This window comes from Haemorhous mexicanus, chromosome 29, assembly GCF_027477595.1.
Source record: "Haemorhous mexicanus isolate bHaeMex1 chromosome 29, bHaeMex1.pri, whole genome shotgun sequence".
Lineage (NCBI taxonomy): Eukaryota > Metazoa > Chordata > Aves > Passeriformes > Fringillidae > Haemorhous > Haemorhous mexicanus.
Window position 1 is genome coordinate 2,942,005 of NC_082369.1, and position 21,960 is coordinate 2,963,964.

The following is a 21,960-nucleotide window of genomic DNA, read 5'->3' on the forward strand; positions in this document are numbered from 1 at the left end:
AGGCCCCCCATCAGCCATCGGCACCCCCGGACCCCCCCCCCCCCGCCATCGCTGGCTCAGCCCCCCTTCACTGCTATCAACACCCCCGGACCCTTCCCCGCTCCATCGGCACCGCCCCCCCTCCCAGCGCCGCAGTCCCCGGCCCCGCTCTGTCCCCCCACCCTCCTGTCCTCCGATCCATGGGGTGTTTGGGGGGGGATGTGCATGGCCCCAAAGCCCGCTGCCAGCCCGGGGTGGGGTCCCCAGGGTGGGGTCCTGGCCACCCCCTTCCCAAACCTGCCAAATTCCTGCTTTTCCTGGCCCTAATGGCTCCTCCCGCGTCCCACACACCGGCCTGCCCCTGCCCGGGCCTTTGTTTGTTGGTGCTGCTAATGAGGGCTCCCCACTTAATCCGGACTGGGGGTGAGTGGTGGTGCCCCCACTGCTGGGGGGTCTGCAGAGGGACAGGGACGGTCCCTTCCCCTCCTGGGGCTCCTGAGGAGCCACGCATTCCCAAATCGTGCCTGCCACCACGTAGGTCATGGAGCCAGGAGTGACGGGGTAGCACAGCCGGGCCCACAGCCCTGGGGCCACCCAGGGGTGCCTGGCGTGGGGGGACATCCAGGGCTGGGCCGGGGGCTCACCTGGCCCATGGGGGTCCCTGGGGTGTGTAAACTGGGGCAGTGGCAGCATGTTCACAGTGCTGGCTGTGAGTCATGCTACCTGCATGTCCCCTGCGTGTCCCCACATGTCACCATGCCCTCTGTGCACACCCAGTGTGTGCCCAGTGCCCACCCCTGCTCCCCGTGTGGTCCTGGCATGACCTTGGCATGTTTGCCCCCTGTGCTGGTCACACACACTCAGTGCACACCCAAGGGGAGGTTTCCAGCCTGGTGTGGCAGCACTGCTGGGCACAGGGACAGCGGGACAGGCTCCTCTGCCCAAGGCTCCCCTTCCCCGTGCTGGTCCCTGTGGAATTGGCTGCTAGGGAATGTGCACAAAACCACACGCGTGTGTGCAAGGCCAGAGCATGGCCCAGGGGGTGTTTGCACGAGCCCACACACACACACGTACATGTGACCGTGTGTTGTTTTGTGCCTGCACACGTGTTCATCCCAGGGTACCACCCGTGTTTCCCCCACAGGACCAGGGCTCTCCCTCTCCCCCTCTCCTGCTGGGCACAGGATGCAGCCAAAATCCCCCCCGTGGCCCAGCTTGGCCCCCAGGTCCCTGCACTGGTGGCTCCCGCTGTGGGGACACAGGTGCCCGTGGACAGTGGAAAGGGCCCCAGGCAGGGCTGGCAGTTCACAGAACACAACTCAGACCCTCCTGGTGTTTTTTTCAGGGAACACGAATTTCGATACATCTGAGGCCCCTCTCTGCTCCTGATCACATCCAGCGTCCCAGGGGTACCGACGTGGGGCTGGCAGCAGTGAATTCCCCATGTCCCAGTTCTCCCCAGGATCCACTCATGGTGAGCCCCCTGCTGTGTCCCCAAGGTGTCACCTGTCCCCACACCAGGACCCTCAATCTTGTGGGGTCTGCAGGAGCTGTTGGAGCCCCACACTCCAAGACCGGCCGAGGGAAAACAGGAAAGTGAGCGGGGCTGTGCCGGAAGGCGCCTATTGTTGGCCAGGGAGCAGAGGGAGCAGCCGGGGCCGGAGGCATCGTGACCACCCTGTCACCCCTCTGTGCCCTGAGCCACTTACGGCTGCCCACCCCCCCTGGATGTGCCCCAGTGTGGGCAGGCACTGCTCGGGGCTGTGCAGGGCTTCCCCTCCCACCCCACAGCTCTGCTTTGGAAGGGAAAATAAATAAACCTTTTTTTTTTTTTTTTTTTTTTTCCGTGTGTTACTTCCCCGGCCCAAGGAGGGCCCAGCTTCCCGGCCCTGGAAGCAGGAGGATTTGGAGCCCTGGCTCTGTGTCAAATGAAAAAATCCTGCAAAAAACTTGGAATTTCCTGCTGGGCAGAAATCAGAGGTTTGACACTCCTGGCGCTGGCGTGGGACAGGAGGGATGGGAGGGACACGGGGACACAGGGGACACTCCTCCCCCCATGCCCGGGGCACACACGGGCTCATGGCCGAGCTGGTTCCCGTGCTGGTGGTCCCTCAATTTCCCCCTCACCTTGAAGCCACTGGGAGGTTTTGGCAGCTCCTGCCAGGCCTCCAGTGCACCCCAAGTCCCCCCCCCCCGCCACCGTGGGGCTCTTCCAGGGACACAGCCTTGGTCCCTCAGTCCCCTGCTGCAGGGACAGGGCTGGGGTGAGCCCTGCTTGGCTTTCCCAGCTCCTGCTTTGCCCCCCCATTTCAGGGCTGCCCCCTTGCCCAGGAGCCCCCAGCAGAGCTGCCCAGTGTGTCCCAGGACAGCTGGGGGACAGGCAGAGTGAGAGGGGTCACAAGGAGGGGCATGGTGGTGTCATTCCTCAGTTTCCCCAGCTGGAATAGGTGCCATAAGGGGAGAGAGTAGCTGGAACCCAGCATGAAAGCTGCAGGGAAGTGTGTCCTGAGGGAAGAAGGTACAAACACACCCTGGTTTCACCCCCAAAAAGTCCTTCAAGGGAGGTGCCAGCTCAGTGGGGAGCATCGTCCCTCCCCCATTGTCCAGTCCCTGACACCCCACACCAGCCAAAACCCAGGGGACAAGGACATGGAAATGGTGGGATTGGGATGGGGCTTGACACAGGGATCTACTGGAAAGATGGAATCAAGTCCTCCAGGAGGGAAATCTCTGCAGCCCCGAAAACAAGGGGCAGGAGCTGCAGGAGCTGTGGTTTTGGGGTGGCTGGGAGAAGGGCAGGGACAGGGCTCATGCTGTGCCACAGTGGGAGTCCTGTCTTAGCAAAGAGCAGCAAATGGGAAAAGCATTTCCAGGAGGACTTCAAACACCCCAGGCTGTTGTCACCCTCCTCCACCCTCCCAATTCCCTGGGAAGGGGGAAATCTGCAGCAGCAGCCCTGACCCCCTGCAGCTGGGTCAATCCAGGGAAGCCCAGAGACGTGGCAGGAAGAGGTGCAGGCTGGCACGTTGCACATTTTCTTAGAAAGAGCAGAAAAACTCCCAAACCATCAAAAAATTCCCCCTGCTCCCTTGGAAAGGGCACCAAAACCACAGCAGGGCCTGTACACCCCGTGCTGGAGGACGTCGGTGCTTGCAGCCTCTGGGGTTAGCAGGGATTTTGTCCACCAGGACCAAAAATGATCCTGGGGCCCCTTCTCCTGGTGAGGCAGCGGGTGAGGAGGGAGCTGCCATCCCCGTGGGGCCAGAGCAGCAGGTGCCCTGGGTATCAGTGTCACCACGAGGATGGGACATGTCCTCGCCGCTCCAGCATTTTCCCAGAAGCATTCCAGGTCCTGCCCATGTTCCTGGAGCTGCTGGCTCCCTGCCTGGCCTGTGCCATACAAGGCAGAGGGAGCACGTGCCATGCTGGTGACTGCTCCCTTGTCCCAGCAACGGCTGTCACCTCCTCCATGGAGCCCAAAACTGGAGTGGAGCAAACCCAAGGCCCTGCCCGGGAGGAGGGCATGGATCAGGGCTGGGGGGCTGCCAGGGGCCCTGGGGAATCTGACTCCAGAGACATCAGCTGTCCAGGGAACACAGAACAAACAAAAAGCACATTTCAGAGCTTGGAAAGTGTCCACTGCCTGTGCAGGGATGAGGGACAGAGGCACTCCCAGGGTCTGGAGGGCTGAGTGTGACAGCAGAGCTGTGCAGGGACATGTCCTGTGCCACCTGTGCTCCTGTTTCCCCAACTCGAAAGGTGCATGGAATGAGGCAGCACTTCCTGGGGATGGGAACACAGTCCATGGGCCCGTGGGCCCCATGGCCCCTCTGGAGGGGTCCCCCTGCTGTCTCTGGGACGATGCCCAGGGCTGGAGGGGCAGGGCAGTGTAAGGACATCCTTCTGTCACAGCACAGCCCCAGCAACACTCTGAGCAGGGAGGTGGTGGCAGGTGGGGACATCCCTGTCCTCACCCAGCAGGACATGGCTCTGGCACAGACCCCACAGACATGCAGCCACAGCTGCCACAGGTGACCCCCAGCCCCTGCTGCCCCTTGGCTGCTCTCCAAGGGTCCCTACAAAGGCTGCCCCCACTTCCCAGTTTCCCACTCTAGGCAAACCCTGATGGGACTCGTGACAGATGGGCTCAACCCCTCCACCAAGCCAGCAATGGTCTGGCCTGGGATCCAGAGGAGGAAAAGGCCAGAGCGGGCCAAGAAGTCCAGGAAACCCATGAAGGAGCAGAGTGCCCCCGGGAGCATCGATGCTTGTGAGCTCAGAACCTCGTGTGGGATTAACACATGGAGAGCAAGTGGCTTTTCCAAGAGTTATTTATCAGGGAACAATGAAAGTTGTGGGTACGAGGAGCCCCCTGCACTTTTCCCTGTGAGCCAGCTGCTTCACCCCATCCTCCTGCCAGCAAGGCACAGTGGGTGCCTTGAGCTCTCCCTGCCTGGCAGTGTGACTGTGCTGTGGTGTCCTGGAGCAGGGACACCTCCTGAGCTGTGCCCTAAGGAACAGAGACCTTTCCACCAACAACAGATCTTTGGATGAGTCCAGTTTGAGTTCCCTCTAATCTGCAGCTGGACTGCACATCTGTGATCTCCTCTGCAGGGTTTGGGATGAGACTGAGACCCTTATTTGCAAACAGCTCCCCGGCGAGTTCCTGACAACACCCTGAATTAACACCAATGAAATCCATGTATTTAATTCTTTCAAATGTGAACCACTGTCCAAATCTGAGACTAAGACTGGACCTGGGTTGTACCTAAGGTCCATCAGGAGTTTAGGAAGCAGGGGGGGTCTTGTCTGAACCTTGTACTCAACAAAATGGTCTCTCTTACCCTTTTACATCCTCAGTCTCAGTGTAAATCATTCCAGCTCAATTCCAACTTGATTTTCCTTAATCTTTTATGTCCATGTAGAAGTACCAGAGGGAACCTCATCATTGTACCCTGTTAAATCACACTTTCATAGATACATATTAAAATAACTTTTGCTAACAGCATTGACAGTGACTCTTTGAGTGACCCTAAATCACTCATCTGTGACAAAGTGATATTGTTGGCAGGATCCAGATTCATGGCAGAACTGAGGCCCTGAAGCTCCTGAGGGCTCAGGGGATGGAGAAACCCAGCAGGGGAGGATCAGGATGAGCCACGGCTTCCTGGGAGCAGCAGGAGACCCTGCTCTGAAGCACAGGAAAGGAGCATTTCCCTCGGAACATACGGCAGCCACAGCCCCCTCCGTGCTGCCAGCCCGTGCCCGCTCCAGCTCCGGGGCAGATGCCATCTGTGCTTTTTGGGAAAGGATCAGACCCACAGAGAGGAGGCTGCTGGAGCCCTGGGCACTGTACCTGCTCAGCCCAGGCCCTGCAGTGCAGATCTGCAAAGCTGTTCTCTGGGTTCTCAGCACAGCCTTTGTGATACCTCTGCACCCAACCAGCGTCAGGGGGATGAGCGGTGAAAGTACCCAGAGGTCCTGGTCAAGGCTAAACCCCCTGGCCAGACTGGGCTCAGCTCTGGGGGCTCAGTTTGGGTGGGCTCAGCTTGTGGTGCTCAGACCTGGGGCTGCAGTTTGGGGTGCTCAGACCTGGGGGCTCAGCCCCAGGGGCTCACAGCTGCCTGCTCCCTGCAGCACTGCAGCTGCAGCTCAGGAGCAAGTAAACACGAGATGAAAGCCTGGGGAGATGAAAGTGCGGCTGGGGCTGCCGAGGCAGAGGCAGAGCGAGGCTGAGCCGTGGCTCCACAGACCTGTCTGGGCAACATCCTGCACTGCTGGGCATGGGGCCGGGCTCAGCCACCTCCAGCCCTGCCACATCTTCTCCTACAAAGGTGCTTTTCCTCCTCCTCCCTTGGCTGAGCTGGTCTGGCATGGGAGGGTCTGTCCCCCAAAAAGGAAGGGGGGCTGAGGAAGGCAGGTCCCTGCAGCCCCATGGGTCACAGCTGGTTGGGTGCCTCAGATCCCCAGACAGAACCCACAGCACTCCAGGGCGGTGTGAAAGGGGAAGCTGAGGAACAGCAGCAGGAGCTGCCCTGGCTCCGAGGGCTGACCCAGCACCACTCACCACCCACCTGCAGCCCCACCCCAGCTCAGCACTTGGGGCCTTGCAGGTGTCCTGGTTTCAGCTGGGACAGAGCCAGTTCTCCCCCAGTAGCTGGTACAGGGCCGTGTTTGGGTTCTGGGATGAGAATAATGCTGATAACACACTGATGTTTTGGTGTTGCTGAGCAGTGCTTACCCTAAGCCAAGGACTTTGTGTGTCCCATGCTCTGCCAGCAAGGAGGGGCACAACAACTGGGGGAAGCAGGGCTGGGCCAGCTGACCCAGGCTGGCCAAAGAGATAGTCCACACCAAGGAACAGCATGTTCTCCAGCTGAGCTGCACCCACAAAACACTGAGAGAGGGCTGGAGGGTGGTCTCAGCACCTCCTCTGGGCAGGGGAACAGGCAAGAGCCAGTGCTGCAGGCAGGAAACAGGAGGAGCTACAGGTGGGGAGCCCCTCACTCCCCTCCTGGCCAGGAAAACAATGTGCATCCCCCAAATGCAGTTTTTCCCAATTTAGTCCACCAGCCTCAATGACTGCTCCTCTGTCTCCTTCCCATGGTAGAGGAGCCTCTTGGCAAGTTGGTGAGCTGGAATTCCCCTCCCCTGCCCACTTCCACCTGAGTTTCAGAGCTGGGAGAACAGCTCAGCCCTTGGGTACAGAGACACTGCAGACACAAGTCAGGACAACCCCAGGCTGCTGGTCGGGCCCCATGGCCTTGGGACCCAGCGCAGGGCTCAGAGCAGCCTGGACCTGGCACGTGGAGAGCAGGAGGAACCCAACCAACCCCCAGGAGCTGTGCCAGGAGCACACACCCACGAGCTCCCAGCTCTCCAGCACAATCCCCAAGGAGTCCAAACACCCTGTGTTTGTTGTGCTGATGGGAAGGTTCTGATGAACGTGCAGTCACGAGAGGCTCGGCGGCGTGTGCTGTGTAAATACAACATAATTTATTGGTTCCATTTCAGAGCATCAGTGGTATTTGTACGAGTGTCCTAACGGCAGGATGAGAAATGAGAGAGTCACGTATGTACAGAGATTCCAGGGCACGGGAATGCTTTGTAAGGAAGAAGTTAGTGGTGCAGTTTGGTCACTTACTGGTCCCCAAATCCTAGGTAGACCCACTACCTACCAGGGCACTGCCAAGCTCTCCTCGTGCAAGCAGCAGGCGAGGCTGGGGGGCTCTGGCTGCACACCAGAGATTTTGGTCCCAGATGTGCACAGCTGGGTGGGGGGGTGATGCTGGGGAACAGGGAGGAGGCTCCGTACCCCAGCGGGAAGCAGGATGGTCCCGGCAGGGTCAGCGTACCACGAGGGACAGGGAGGGAGGGGATGGAGGAGAATTCCTGGTGCCTGTCCCAGCACCTTCCCTCTGGTGGCTCCCATGAGGAGCTGGCAGCGTGGATCTGCGTCCCCATGGGGACAGTGCAGAGCCACAGCTGGGCTGTGTGTGCAGAGCTCAGCTCAGGGCTGGGCTGACACACGAGGGCAGATTTCCACTCCCACAGCACCAGCCCCAATAGTGGCAGCCATGGGATGAAGCCCAGTCCCAGCTCACTCAGAGGGAGCACAGGAGAGCCAGGCCTTGGGAACAGGTGGACACAGAGCAGCTCTGCCCCAAACTTGGACTCACAGCCAGTGGAAGAGGTGCTGGGGGATCCACACCTGAGGGATCCATGTACACCAGTCCTGTACCCTGCCTCCAGGGGTGGGAAATGTGTATCCCAAGGGAGGTACTGCTTCCATGGCAGCACCAGCCCCACAACACAGCTCTATGTCAAGTGTCTGGCTCAGCTCACTCGGGGCACAGGGAGGAGGCAGCTCAGGCAGCTCTTCCCCACTCCGAGAGCCAACATTCCCATCAAGCGGCCCACAAAATATTTTCTTTCTTTTTTATAGAAATTACTATAAAAAATTAGTTAATCTAGAGCATCTTTAAAAAAATATTCTTGCAGTATCACAGTTTTACATTGAAACTCATTAAAAATATATAATTTCTTAAACGAAACGTCTCTGTTCTCCCCTTGAATCACGTCTCCAATGTGGGGCTGGGGCTCGGAGTCCTCGGAAGAGGTGCCGAGGTGGGAGCAGGGGGGGCTGAGCTCAGTGGCACATCCGGGAGGTCATTTCCTTCTGGCAAAGGGACAGAGAAGACAAGGGACTGTGAAGGAAGATCCAGGCTCCCAGGTGAGGGTGTAGATAAAAAACCCCTGTGTTTAGCTGTCAGTATCACTCCAAGGCACGGGGTGACCCTGCTGCCCACAGCTCCAGTTTGGGCAGGGCTGTGTTCCCCCCAGAACTCCCAGCACATCCCAGTCACATCCTGACTCCAGGTTCCTGACAGTTACACTGCAAGGCCAACTGGTCCTGAATTTGGGCAAGCAGCTTTAGAAGGGAATCATGGAATCCTTAAGGGTTGGAAAGACTCCCAAGATCATCAAGTCCAACTATTACCCCACCACTGCTGTGTCACCACTAAACTATGTCCCCAAGTGTCACAGCCACATGTTTTTTCTAGGGATGATGACTCCAACACTGCCCTGGGCAAACCTTTCCAATGCCTGTCCCACCTCTTCAGTGAAGAAATTTCCCCTTAAATCCAATATAAACTTCCACTGGCACAGCTTGAGACAGTTCCCTCCTGTCCTGTCACTGTTACCTGGGACAAGACTGATTCCCCCTGGCTGCCCCCTCCTGTCAGGGAGTTGTGCAGAGCCACAAGGTCCCCCCGAGTCTCCTTTTCTCCAGGCTGAGCCCCCCCCCCCCAGCTCCCTCAGTTGCTCCAGACCCTTCTCCAGCTCTGTTCCTATCTCTGGACATGTTCCAGCCCCTCAATGTCTTTGCTGGAGTGAGGGGCCCAAAACTGACCCCAGGATTTGAGGTGGGGCCTCCTGAGAAGGTTCCAGAGCCCTCTGTGACTCCCCCAGCCCTGTGCTGGCTACAGACCCTGAGAGCCCCACCAGACACTCACCAGGGGCTCCAGCTCCTTGGTGTCTATGAGATTGAACTCTTTCACAAAGTAGTAAAAGTGCTTGTAGCAGGTGTTGACGTGGGCCTCCGAGCCCATCTGGGTGATCCTGTCGAAGTGGTGGATGTAGACGTGGACAAACACTCGGAAGAGCCTGGACAGAATCTTCTTCACCACTGGGAGGAAGTTCTTGGGAAAGGGAGTACCTTGGGAGGGGAAGAGTGGCCATGAAAAAACTTTGGTCAAGTTAAAACTGGTTGCTTAGGGCTAAAATAAATTGGTAAAATGGACAGATTGAGGCAAAAGTTCTGTCCCTGGTAATTTCCAGCTCCCATCTCCCTTTTCCCTTCCTTTGGATCACATTTTTCAAAGCACAGATTTTTAAAGTGACAGAGTGATGCACTCTGTCACTTTAAAATTAGTAGAGCCCACATTCCCAGCAGTTGTTTCAGTCAGACAAGTTTCTTCTACTCTTGTTTGATGTATTTATATAAACAGTGCAAAACACCAGATACTACCAAGCAACTTCCCAAAGGAAAGGGCTGTTAACTCCCCACAGTTATCCCTTGTTTTGGTACATCTTCAGCCCTTTGGTTAAAAATTAAAGCTGTTTAGCTCCTCTTTGAAGGCTCCAGGACTGTGTTTGGCTGGGCTCCTGCAGCAGAGCAGTCTGGCCATGCAGCCACCTCCATGGGATATCAGGGTGTAAAGTTCACACTGTTTCTGGAGGAACAAGGACGAGTTAAACCCTTTCTCTGCCAGAGCTGCAGCATTTCAGTCAGCATTGAAGGACCTGGTTAAAGCTGAGCTGAAGACAGTAACAAGTAAAACCCCAAACCACAACCCTTGTGCTGTCAGAAGCTCGTCCTGCAGCCCAGAACAGAACCAATCCCCCAGTGAGGTCCCCAGAGAGCTGCAGCAGAGCCTGCGCAGCGTGAGAAGAATGGCTGGGCAGGCTTTGGTGCTGCAGCTATCTCAAAACTGGCTGTTTATGGCCCCCCTCCCCTCTCTGCCCACTCCACACCAGGTTTAAGCAGCATTTTGGCACAGTGGAGGATCCCTGTGGATGCTCAAGTGGCAGATGTGCCCCAAATAGGGACCAACTGCATCCCATCAGAGCTCCAAAGGGATAAATACCAGGGCAGGAGGAAGGGAAGGAGCTCTGCTGCACCTCGTCTCCTTCATCCCAGGAGATGGAAGCTCTGCATAGGGACAGTTGTATTTACCTGATAACTTAGAGATTAAATTCTTCCATCTTCATCACAAAATAAACCCCAACAATCTCTGTCCCAAAGCCATGTTTGGATATGGAGATTGAGGTGTCTTAGGCCAAACTCCTGTTTCCATGGTCCTGGCAGTAGATGAAACATGGCCCTTCCCTCCAGGCCTGTGCCAGCATCCCACCCCTCAGGAGGGGCAGAGGCAGGCAGTGTGGCCTCTAATAACAGAGGGGGTGATTATAGCAGGTGACAGCATCACCAGGTGACACAGAGCTGTGCCTCAGACCTGGGCTGGCCATCAGCTCCCAGAGAGCCATCCTGCATCCACAGAGCTGCTCAGAGACTGACTGCTCTAAGGGCAGCCTCCTGTTTCTCTGCCTCGAGGTATCCATGAATCCCAGTGGGATGTGGTACAGCTCTGGGAATTCCAGCACTGCAGAAGAGCTGGGAAGAGCTCACTGCACTGCCCACCTGAGAAGCACAGAGGGAAACAGCTCTGCTACAGGGGTCAGCTGTGCTGCAGCCTCTCCTGGAACAGCAACAGGGGTTCCAGGAGAAGGCTCCACACCCCTCCCTCCCTCCAGCCCCAGCTGGGACCCAAACTCACCGACATTGGTGGGGAAGATGTCCTCATTGTTGATCTGCACCTCGATCCAGTCCATGAGCAGGTTCATGTACTGGGGCGCGGACAGGGCCGTGGGTTTGCGGTACTTGTGCTCGTCCTGCCACCGGTACTCGTACTTGGGCCCGCCCGACATGACGGGGCAGGACTGCTCCGTGCAATAGTCACTGATGGTGCCGTAGATGAGGTTGATGCGGTTGAAGAAGTCCACGACGTGCACGGCCACCCAGTCGTTCTGCTCCTCGCCCGGCGGCAGCTGCACGGCCACCTTCAAGTCCAGGCCGGCGTTGAGCGAGGCCTGAGCCTTCTTGTGCAGCTCAAAGCGCTGCGTGCCCGGCTCGAACTTGCGCTTGGGCCGGAAGGTTTTGTCTTTATTGAACACTTGCTTTAAAGCGTGGGACATTTTCCTTCTCTTGCGTGTCTTCCAGGCCCGCAGCGGTGACAGCTGGAGGTGTGGCCACTTCCCGGGGCACGGCTGGGGTGACTCTGATCTTCACAGAAACCTCCCTCTGCTCATCTGGTCCTGATCTGCAACACAGCACAGAAGGGCAGCGATTAGGAGCAGCTTTCTCAACAGGAAACCTCGTCTAAATCCCATAGGAAGAGATCTGGGATGCCATCTGGGCCCTCGCCCCACATCTGAGAAGGGGGGGAAGCCCAGAGCAGCTTTCCTTCCTCCCCCTTCCTCCCCGGCTGGAGCCGAGGGGAGGGGAGGCTGGAGGGGCGACCTGGGCTGAACAGAGTCACCTCCTGACCTGTTCCATGTGGGAATGAGGCAACAGGCCCCACAGCCATGGGAGAGGCTGCCACTCACCCCGACAGTGCCACACCATGAGACCCCAAGCCTGAAGAACTGCCACCACCTGCTTGGCTCAAAGGCACTGACAAAGAAGGGTAAAACCAGCTGGGTTTCACCCAGATCCCATTTTCACCTCTGCATCCCCCCTTTGGGAACAAGGCCAGGCCAGGTCATGCCAGCCCACAAGACAGCTCAGAGCTGCTGCCAGACAGCCCCCACCAAGCCAGCCACTGAAAGTGAGAGACAGGAACCAAGGGGTGGAGGGCAATGAGAAGAAGAAGTCACAGCTCAGGCACCCGGAAAGCAAATATCCTGAAATAACACCAGCCCCGAGAGCAGCCACAGCCTCTTCTACAGGTGCACACAGACCATAAACATATTTCCTACTTCAGTTTAGCTACGTTTACAAGTTGAAAACTGGAAGATGAGGGGAATCTCATCTTCCTCTTCCAGACTGTAGAAAAGAATCAGCTCCAAGGGTGAGATGCAAGTTGAGATCTGAAGGGATGCTGACGAGAAACACAGCTCTGTTTATCTGTAGCTAATTATACCTCCTTTGTTCCCACATCCAGCCCCTTGCAGAATTTGTGCCAGGCTGCTCTTTGATGAAAGCTTAAGGCAGAAAGCTTTGTCTACCAAAAATATTATTTTACATGTGCTGGACAGAGAAACGAATAAAGTAATAGAAATTAGGCTGATGCCTTAAATAGCATAAATAAGTTTCCATAATTTCATAAGCAAGCACGCAAAAAAAATCCCTTTCCCCAAGCAGAATCTACTTAGATTTACATGAGGCCTCAGATTTACACGAGTGTTGTTCCAATAGGTAAATAGTGTCCTCAAATGCTGGCAAGCACATCCCAAACTCAAGGTCATGACTACCATGGCTGCAATCGAGCCCGTCCCTAACAGATGCTGCAGTGCTAATCAGCAGTTCTTCTCTGAAGAAAGATTAAAAAGCTTTAAACCCAAGGCCTCTTGTTTCCTTATTTAATTACAGTGAGGAAGAAACCCCAAACCACTCCAGTTCACCTCACTAAGAACAGGCTCAACATTTCCTGCGGGAATGGGCTCAGTAACCTCTTCCACGCAGGAGCTGAGAGATCCAAACCCCAACGTGGGCTACGATGTGTTGGGGAAACCCTAAAAGCATTTTAATGTGGTTCAGTGAGATCCACCATGGGCTGAGAGGTGAATCCAGAGCAGATATGTCATCATGGTTTAGGCTGGAAGGAACCTTAAAGACCATCCAGTTGCAACTCTCTGCCATGGGCAGGGACATCTTCCACTAGATCAGGTTGCTCCAAGCCCCATTCAGCCTGGCCTTCCTGCTGCCAAAACAGCGGCTGTGACCCCGTGAGCCACCTCAGGGGAGCTGAGCACAAACCCCTGGCAGATGTGTCCTTTGGAGCGTGATCCAGCCCCAGACGTGGCAGAGGAAGCAGTGAAGGGTGTGGAGAGACAGCTGAGCAGTGCTGGTTAGCAGGAGCTGTGTCACAGCCTGGCCACATCCTGTGGCAGAGCCGGAAGCTCCAGGGACTGCGCCCACCCCGGAACTGAGGCACAGCCCCCACAGAACCAGCAATGTGGGCAGCAGATGCTGAGGCTGCTGCTACTCCCAGCAGAAAAGTCCAGGGAAGCACTTGTGATGAGTTCCCTGCACTGGAGCTGAGGAAAACACATCCTGTCACACAAGAAACCACAAAGCAGAAGCAGCACCACCACTCTCCCATGTGGCTCCCTGGAGCACCCCCAGCTGTGTGACTCCATCCCTGCTTCTTTTCTGGAGGATCTGCACTGCAGGGCCTGGCATGGATGTGGATGTAAAACCTAAGGGTAAAAACAAACACCCCCTGGCTTTGGCACCACACATCAAGAAACACCAACCATTTTCTTCATATGAGCGGGATGGAGAGACTTTTCATAGAATCCCCGAATATTCTGAGTGGGAAGGGACCCACAGGTCCATCAGTGCAGCCCCTGTCCCTGCACAGCCACCCCAACAACCCCACCCTGAGCAGCCCTGAGAGCTCCTGGAGCTCTGGCAGCCTTGGGACCATTCCCTGGGGAGCCTGGGCAGTGCCCAGCACCCTCGGGGGGAAGAACCTTGCCCTGAGCTCCATGCCAAGCCCTGGCCCAGCTCCAGCCCTTCCTGGCCTCCTGTCCCTGTCCCAGAGCAGAGCTCAGCCCCTGCCCCTGTGCCTCCCCTGGGGAGGAGCTGCAGCCCCCAGGAGCCTCCCCTCAGTCTCCTGTGCTCCAGCTGAAGGAGCCAAGTGCCCTCAGCTGCTCCTCAGCCCCTTCCCCAGCTCCGTGTCCCTCCTTTGGGCACTCTCCAACAGCTCTGGATCCTTCTGATCTTGTGGTGCCCAAAGTGCCCCCAGCCCTGGAGGTGAGGCTGCCCCAGGGCAGAGCAGAGTAGGACAATCCCTGCTTGGGCCTGGTGCCCCCCAGGACAGGGTGGCCCTTTGGGCTGCCAGGACACAGCAGTGACTCAGATCCAACTTGGGACTGACCAGGACCCCCAGGGCCCCTCCCACGGCGCTGCTCTCCAGCCTCTCATTCCCAGTCTGTCCCAGGGCTGCCCAGTCCCAGGGCAGGATCTGACACTTGCCCTTGTCACTTGTCACATGGCTGGAGATTTCCCAGCCCCCATATTTGTCAGGGTCTCTGTGCAGGGCAGTTTACTTGGTGTGGAGGCAGTACTTGTCCTACAAACAAATCCCTGATCCTACAGAGACAACCTCCCTGAGAACTGGGGAGCTCAACACAGAGCAATTGTCTCTCAGACGATTCAGCATCTGTGTGAAGCATTAGCAAAATGAGTAGCTGAGACATCAAGCAGATGCAGCCTATTTAATTATGGTCTCTGACTGCAATGAGCTAAAAGAAACATTTAGCTCTAGGAAAAAAATAAAAATAAAGAGGCACAGAGACCAAAGCATCCCTGACATTGCTCAGAGATGATATCATCTGTACAACACCTACTTCCACAGGCAGGAGTCACAGCTGACACCACCCCCGCACACAAGGGAAAGGAAAGGTTAGAGACAATTGGGAAATGGGACATGCAAAGCACCTGGATGGTATCTGCAAGCTTTAAAGGCGGGGGGGAAAAACCACTCCCCCTACTAAACAAACCTCAGTACATTTTGCTGCCTCCTCCTTTCAGCCAGCCAAGATCACAGCAGACGTCACCGGTGCTCTGAGAGGACCTTGGCTCAGGATCAGAGCCCATGACCCCCGTGGGCTGTCCAGGGCACAAACACACCTCCAGCTTATCCCAAGGACATGGGAGGAGCAGCTCCCTACTATGCTGCTCTTGCCCGCCCAGGGGGCTCAAGGCCTGGCCCTCCCTTCCCCTCCCATCCCAAAAGCTTGTTTTCTCTGACTCCCTGCTTCTGCAGCTCCAGTCCTGTGCCGGTTTTGCTGCCAGGGCTGTTGGCACTGTCCTGCCATTCCTCTTCTCTTGCCAGGAATGGTGGATCATGAGGAGCTGCCTTGCTGTAACACCAGGCTCTGGGCAGAGGAAGGAAGCCCAGGTGGCTGCTTCCCAACTCCTGGTCACTTGCAAAAGCAGCTCACAGTCTGGAAAAGGGAAGAGTCACCTCCTCCAAAACACCAGGAAACTGCCTCTCCTTGCACCCTGCTGAGCCATACCGAGGTTTTCCAGGAGCCAGCAGAGTTCCCATCCTGCCCTCCCTACAGAGGCAGAATGGCCCAAAAAGGACTCCAGGAGTCCCATGACTGCTCCATCAGTGCCAGCCCCAGCAGCACTCCATGCTCCCCTCTGCTGCCAACACTGCACAGGAGTTTAACAACAGCCAGGGAAAACCAGCAAGGCAGCAGTCAGCAAGCTCCTACCTGTGCTCCTGGCCTCAGCAGGTCACTCCTGCAGAGGGCTCAGCCCGGCTCTGCACCCTCTGTCAGCGCTGGCAGGCACCGAGGCCAAGCTTCCTTTCCCAAAAGAGAGGAAAAAACCTCCCGGTTTGTTTCATGGGCGGCCGCAACCCGGCGGCTCCGCAGCTGGGGAGGGGTCAGACACGAGGCCGCCTCCCTCCTCCGTGACCCCAGCGCCGAGCCGGCCACATCCTGCTGCCTCTGCTAGAACAGCCCTTCAGCACAGCCCAGGCAGCAAGGCAGCTCTTCAAATCAGGGATTTGTCCAGTTTCCTGTCCGGGAAGCCAGGCTGCTGTCCTCGCATCCCACCGAGTCCAGCTGCTTGTAACCCTTGGGTGGGAACCTGTGACAGCCACTGTCCCCAGAGCTCCCCAGGAGAGAAGAGCCACGATCCTGCTTCCCCTTGAGCCACTCCCAGGGCCCTCAATGCCAGGCCAGAGTTCCCAACACAGGACACAAAACCCCCCTGACAGATAAAGCAGCCCTGATAAAGGTATTTTGGATGCACTGAGTATTTGAAGTAAAAACTTGAATTTACAGAAGAAAAGCAGCTTCAATCAGGCAACTTGCAGAAATCAGCAAAGACGGACACACACACACACATTTTTCCACAATTCCACCCCCCTCCTTTCACAAATCCCTTCCCATGGCCACTCTGCACTAGCTCAGTGTCTCGGGACAGGATGATCCTGGTTTTCTCTGATCAAAGGAGAGATTTTACTACAGAGAGCAGGGACCAGAACAATCCTGGCAGCTGCACTACCCTAATGGCAGCCAGTTTCTGCGCCTCCAGAGCCAGTCTGGCAACAAACGAGGGCCTGTCTTCCTGGGACGAGACTTCCAGCTGCTCTTTCGAATGGATTTCTGATATGAGGAGCGAAGGTCTGCCCCGTGCTTACCTCAGGCAGGGCAGGGCAGGGCAGGGTGAGGAGGGCTCAGTGTGGCTGGAAGGCACCCCTGGCCATTCATAATCCCGGCCAGCCGGCACTTCCACGTCAGCCGCTTCCTGTCTGGCACTGCCTCCAGCCTCCCGGCCCAGGGAGCTGCCAATGTTTTCCCAAAATTAATCCTTCCCCTCTGCAAGCTCTGTCTTTCCTCCCACAGGATCACTCCATGCTGCTGCAGGAGAGCTGAGCCACGGCCGTTCCCTTCGACATTGCCTTCCCCGTCTGTCCCCTGTGCTCAGCCCAGGCAGCTGAAGCTGCTTAGAAATTTCTGGAGAAGGAGCAGCTCGACCCGGTCCAGCTGCACCTTCAACCCCAACCCCACTTCATTCTGCTGCTCTGCAGGACAACATCCACATTTTTCTTTTAGAAAGTGCTTTAGCAGCAGCCTTCGCAACCAAATCTGAACAGAGCCACACTGGAAATGCTGAATTCCAAGGTTTGGGCAAACAAAGAGCCTTTTGTCTTTCACCAGAGTCAGCTTTAAGAAGGTCCTGCCTGTTGCCAGCCACCCCCAGGCCTCGCTATTCCAATCTGCTGCACAATTTGGAAATTCCCGAGTAAGAAATGGTACAGCTCTCCTGGGACTTCCCACGTCTCCAGGCCCTTCCTGGAAAGAGGGTGGCTTAGGGGAAGAGGTTGGTTTAGGAGCAGGACAAGGCTATATGCATGAAAAAAGAAAAAAGCATAATAAAAGACCAAAAATAGTTCTCCTGGGCTTTAACTGGCATCTCCTTCGCCCCTGCAAGGCCAAGCATTCCAGACAATCCCAAAGTTGAGTTCGTTTATGGAATAAAGGGAAAAGCCCTGTTAAATTAAGCAGTATCTGGGATAGCAGAGGACCCACCAGAGGTGAGGGGTGCTCTGGCAGAGCCCATCAAGAGCTGCAGGTGGGAATGCTGCTGCTTGGAGCTGAGAGTCCAGGTCAGCCAGCAGTGAGACACCAGCATCCATCCCAGGCAGATGGATGAACAGGGAGTTTATTGCTTGGCTTCAAGATCAGGACTGACATTCAGACCACGGGCAGTGACAGGAGGGATGTTATGGGAGACACTGCTAACACTTTACAGCGATGCTGAGCGAGGGCAGGTGAGGCAGTGAGTGCTGGGGAGGCTGGAAAACCCAGTCTGGCAAGGGAGAGGGAAGGCAAGAGACCCAATCTCCAGTGTGGATTGTCCCCCTGGCCTTCCTCCCCACAGCCACAGAGGGAGAAAAGCCACATGAGAAAGTAAGTTCTGTAAAAGGTCCCCTCCTGCTTCCCTCCCCAGAGGGAAAGGTCAGGCAGCAGATGCTGCAATCCCCCACTGTTCCCGTGGAACAGCAGTGACTGCAGGGAGCCCCACTGAGCCCCGGGTGTTACTGACTCAGGGCCAGCCCTGCTGCTCTTACGTGACATCTGCATCCACTGCAATGTCAGAGCCTTCCAGAGCTGCTGGAAGGTGTCCACGGATCCAGCCGGGCTGGGGCTGCGTGTGGAGGCAGAGCTAATCCGCTGCGGGCTCTGCAGGGCTGTGCTAAGCTGACAAGCTGGGTCACGACTCCAGCACAGGTTAACTGCACACACAAGAATTTCCAGGGAAGAGCACGGCCAGTGATGGCATTGCAGGAGCAGCTCCCACTTTTCCAGGTCCTTCAGGAAGGCCTCTTGCTGTCCCCACTACAGGGCTGGAAGGACAGGGTGGTGTTTAAGTCCCAGCTGAGCTGCTCGTCTCTCCCTGCTTGTGCAGGCTCTGTACTGTCATCACTGGACAGGGATATTTCTGGGCCCACAGCAGTTCCATTTCCTCTAATGTTGAGATCTGCCCCCACCCAAGTCAAAGCTAACATCAGTTTGGAGCATGAAATTTGCATTAGGATGATAAAATGACTAAGGCACCATTCTAACAGTAGGCTGGAATCCCAGGAAGTGTGGGATCACACCCCAGGGCTGAGCTGGAGCACGAGCTGGCCACACAACCGGCCTTTCCCAGAGCATGGATAATCCCAGGGACAAACATCCCTTTTCACTATGTTAATGTCACACGTTGGGATGAATGGCAAGATTGTTTCTTGCTGACAGCAGAGGCCCACGAGGCCTCTCCTGCCCTGGCAGGAGATACAGGAATAACTCAATCCCTTAGCACAGCTCCTGGCACAGAATGCACTCATGGATGAGAAGCTGGAGACCACCTCAACACCAACCACATCACACAGCCAGAGAAAATAGAGAAGGAAGCAAGGCAGCCAGACAACAGCACCAAGAGAGGCCTGCAGAAAATACAGGGCCTTTCAGTGCAGCCATGGGGCCAGCTCAGCTACTGCTGCAACCTCAGCTGTAGCCTGGGTGGCTCCAGCTCACCTTCTGCCCCATGAGTTCCCTGGAATCAGCACAGGGTCACACATGGGAGTGTCTGCAGCATCACCACGGTGGCCTCATCTCACTCACACTGACCCAACAGAAGCACCAGCCCTTTGGGACCTCAGCCAGGTTTTCTGGAGGAAGTTAAAGCTGTCAGATATGATGGATTGTTTTCCTCTGGCTTTGCCCACTTGCAAAAGTTGTTGTTTTGCTGGGTTTTTTTCCTGGCCTTCTCTGCCTCCATCCCTTCCTCTGCCCTCCCTTCTGCGTCATGTACCCGGAGCAAAAACCCACCCAAATACACCAGGAGCAGAGCAGCACCTCCACCACACCACCAGCTCCAGAGGGAAGCAGGCAGCAGACCAAACCAAGCCTCAGGGATACCTCTGCCTCCCAGGGGCATTTGGAAAAAGGAGGATAAAGGTGCAGCCTAAGGTGCACTCTTTATTGACAGCATTAGCTGGTATTACATATTCCTAAAGATAAGCTGATAAACCTCCAGTAAAGCTGGTTCTGGATCCACTTACAGCAGCATTTATGGCTCAAGAATCAGAAAATACTTCCCTGTCTTACTAGAAATTAAAACTCAGAAACTGAAAGCAATTCCATTCCCAGGCCTGTGGACAGGATTGGAAAGGTTTTGCAATCTCTGTGCTCTGACCCCAGATACTTTCGCTCTCACATGGGACATTTTCTCTTTCATTAGAGTGGCCATGGAGATCCCTGGCCCTCACAGAGAAGCAAGAATGACCAAGCACAGCACAGATCTGGACAGCCCAACCTCCAAAATGGGACTAAATCACCCCATTCCAGTGTGGGGGTACTTTTCACCCCATCAGCAGAAGGACCATGTTAGATGTGGACAAGGAAGCAGCTGGCAAACAGCTCCAGAAGCAGCTGAAGCGAAGCAGGACAACTTTGCTCAGAATGCTGAGTCTACTCCGAGCTCCCCAAGCCTTGGCCAAGCACATGGGAGAGCCCATTTCCATGTCTGATGATGGCACAGGTGACAGAGCAAGAGCATCCCAGGAGCTGCAAGGTGAGCCAGGCCCAGGGAACTCCCTGCTCAGCTCCTCACTATAAACCAACAGCTCCAGGTTTTGCCACCACTGGAAAGAATTCCCAATGCTGCTCTCCCTCTTTCTGGGGATTTTGAGGAGTCAGAAGCTCACCCCAGGTTCACCTCACACAAAGTGACTAAGACAGAAAGTGAATCTGAAACATGGGATACACAGTCCAGGGAACAGCGACACACAAACAGGGAGCTGGAAGTGAGCCTGAAGTTGGGAAAGGAAGCAGAGTGCAAGGACAAAGCCCTGGGGACTGTGATAAACAGGTGGCTGGGGAAGTTTCGCATCTCCCAGCAAAATCCCTCCCTGCCCTGAAACTTAGCAGAAGATTTCCAGACCGGAAAGGGACTTTTAACAAAGGGATGGAAATCTAGGAAGTGTGGCCACTCTGCAGCTCCAAGCTCTAAGAGGAGGGAATCCTGCCTTTCACTAGCACTGACAGAAAAGCTTTGCCCAAACCTCTGTGCTGAACACTGGACAACTCCAAATCCCCTGTCCTTTCCCTCCAGAGGACTTCCTGCCCTTTCCTTTTCCTGTCCTTCTCACACAGGTTCTTTGAAGGAGCTGAGCTCATTGTGCCCAGATCAGAGCAGAGGCAGCTCTGTAATATCGGGATTCCTGAGCCTGCAGCAAGAGACAGAAGCAGAGCAAGAGTTTGCTTTCAAGTTCTCCTGACACGTTCTCCCTCATGACAGCTGAGCTGTGGCTCACCATGACCTGAAAAAAATGGAAAATTCCCCATTGCCCGACCAGTTTAGAGACTAAAAGGCTGGAACTTTACCTATAGCAGCTGGGCTGGAAAAAGTCAGGAAGGAGAGGTGGGATGAAATAGGGAAGTTGAAAGCTGTAACTCCACAGTTGTGCCACCAACCCCCTTACTCTCTGCGATATTTTTTTTTTCTCATTATGAATTTTTCTGTTGCTCACGAATCCTGCAGCAGGTCCGACCCCTCTGAAGGGAGGGGGCTGTGCCCAGCAGCCAGGGCTCTGCTCGGGGATGTCCCATCCAGGGGGTTTCTCCTCCGGGCCGGGCCAGCACAAGCCGTGCCCTGATCCCCGCCCTGCCCGCCCGGGGGGCTCCGGGCCCTCCTGAGGGGGCTCAGGCCGGGCCGCGGCCGCCATCGCCCCCCGCCCAGGCAAACACAATTAAAGAACGCCCAGATCGGAGATGCGGTGGCCGCAGCTCAACAGGTCCCGTCCCGTCCAGCCAAGGCTGGGGAGAGCCCAGCCCGGCCCCGCCGGGGGAACGCGGCCACCGGGGCTGGGGTTACACGTGGGCAGGGCTGGGGAGCCGCGGCCCCCTCCAGGCCCCTTTTCCCCGGAGGCCCCTCCGAGCCCGTCCCGCAAGGCCCTCCTCCCTCACAGCCTCTCCGTGTCCCCTCTCACCTCCCCGAGCCCCCCACAGCCCCCGAGCCCCCGCACCTGCCGGGCCGCGGTCCCTCGCCGGCGGACGCGCACAGCTCCCCGGGCCGCAGCACTCCCTCACCGCGGGCCGCAGCACGCCCCGCGCGCCCGCCGCGCTCCCGCCGCTCCCGCGCCCTCCCGCGCGCCGCTCGCGGCCGGCGCTACTTCCTCTTAAAGGGGCCGCCCCCGGCTGCGCCGGGCCCGCCCACGGGAGGGACGGGCCGGGGGAGGGGGACGGAGGAAGCGGGCACAGCGCATGGTTGTGGGGGGACAGTTCGTGTTTTATCGTATTTTTGAAGTTGTATTCTAGGTTATTTTACTCTATGTTCTTTTATTGTATTTCAACATTTTATTCTACTTATCTGAATTGCTTTTACTTTCTTCTATTTTCTTTCATTTTCTATTTTAATTTTATTTTCTACTTGATTTTGTTTTCCATTTTATCCTTATTTTATTTTCTAGTTTGTCTTAATTTTATTTTGTTTTATTTTCTATTTCATCTTTTTATTTTCTCTTTTATTTTTATTCTATTTTAATTTTCTATTCACTTTTATTTTCAATTTTATTTTTGTTTTCTTCGGTTTTATGTTATTATTTATTTTATTTAATTCTATTTATTATTTTTAATTAATTCTGTTTTCTGTAATTCTATTATTAATCACAAGTCTATGTA

At 55.9% G+C, this 21,960-nt stretch overlaps 1 protein-coding gene across 3 annotated transcripts; it reads right to left on the reverse strand.

Annotated features, from left to right (window-relative positions):
• Nucleotides 1–7,905: 7,905 nt before the first annotated feature.
• On the reverse strand, nt 7,906–21,437 carry MOB3A (MOB kinase activator 3A). 3 transcript variants are annotated; one of them, XM_059869764.1, is made up of 4 exons: nt 21,306–21,437; nt 10,821–11,363; nt 8,997–9,199; nt 7,906–8,158 (listed from the first exon to the last, which is right to left on the reverse strand). In XM_059869764.1, exons 2-4 carry the CDS (start codon nt 11,236–11,238, stop codon nt 8,129–8,131), a joined length of 651 nt encoding a protein of 216 aa, XP_059725747.1. In that variant the 5' UTR covers nt 11,239–11,363; nt 21,306–21,437; the 3' UTR covers nt 7,906–8,128. The 3 variants fall into 3 exon arrangements, with proteins under 3 accessions (XP_059725747.1, XP_059725746.1, XP_059725748.1); XM_059869763.1 differs by lacking the exon at nt 21,306–21,437 and adding an exon at nt 15,496–15,643; XM_059869765.1 differs by lacking the exon at nt 21,306–21,437 and having other exon boundaries at nt 10,821–11,365.
• Nucleotides 21,438–21,960: the final 523 nt, after the last annotated feature.

What these genes read in the sequence shown, in the direction of transcription:
- MOB3A (XM_059869764.1), bottom strand. Translation starts at nt 11,238, where the DNA reads ATGTCCCACGCTTTAAAGCAAGTGTTCAATAAAGACAAAACCTTCCGG. An exon ending in CATCTTCCCCACCAATGTCG is followed by an intron (nt 9,200 to 10,820) that starts GTGAGTTTGGGT and finishes TCCCCTCCCAAG; the next exon opens with GTACTCCCTTTCCCAAGAAC. An exon ending in CCAAGGAGCTGGAGCCCCTG is followed by an intron (nt 8,159 to 8,996) that starts GTGAGTGTCTGG and finishes TCCCTTTGCCAG; the next exon opens with AAGGAAATGACCTCCCGGAT.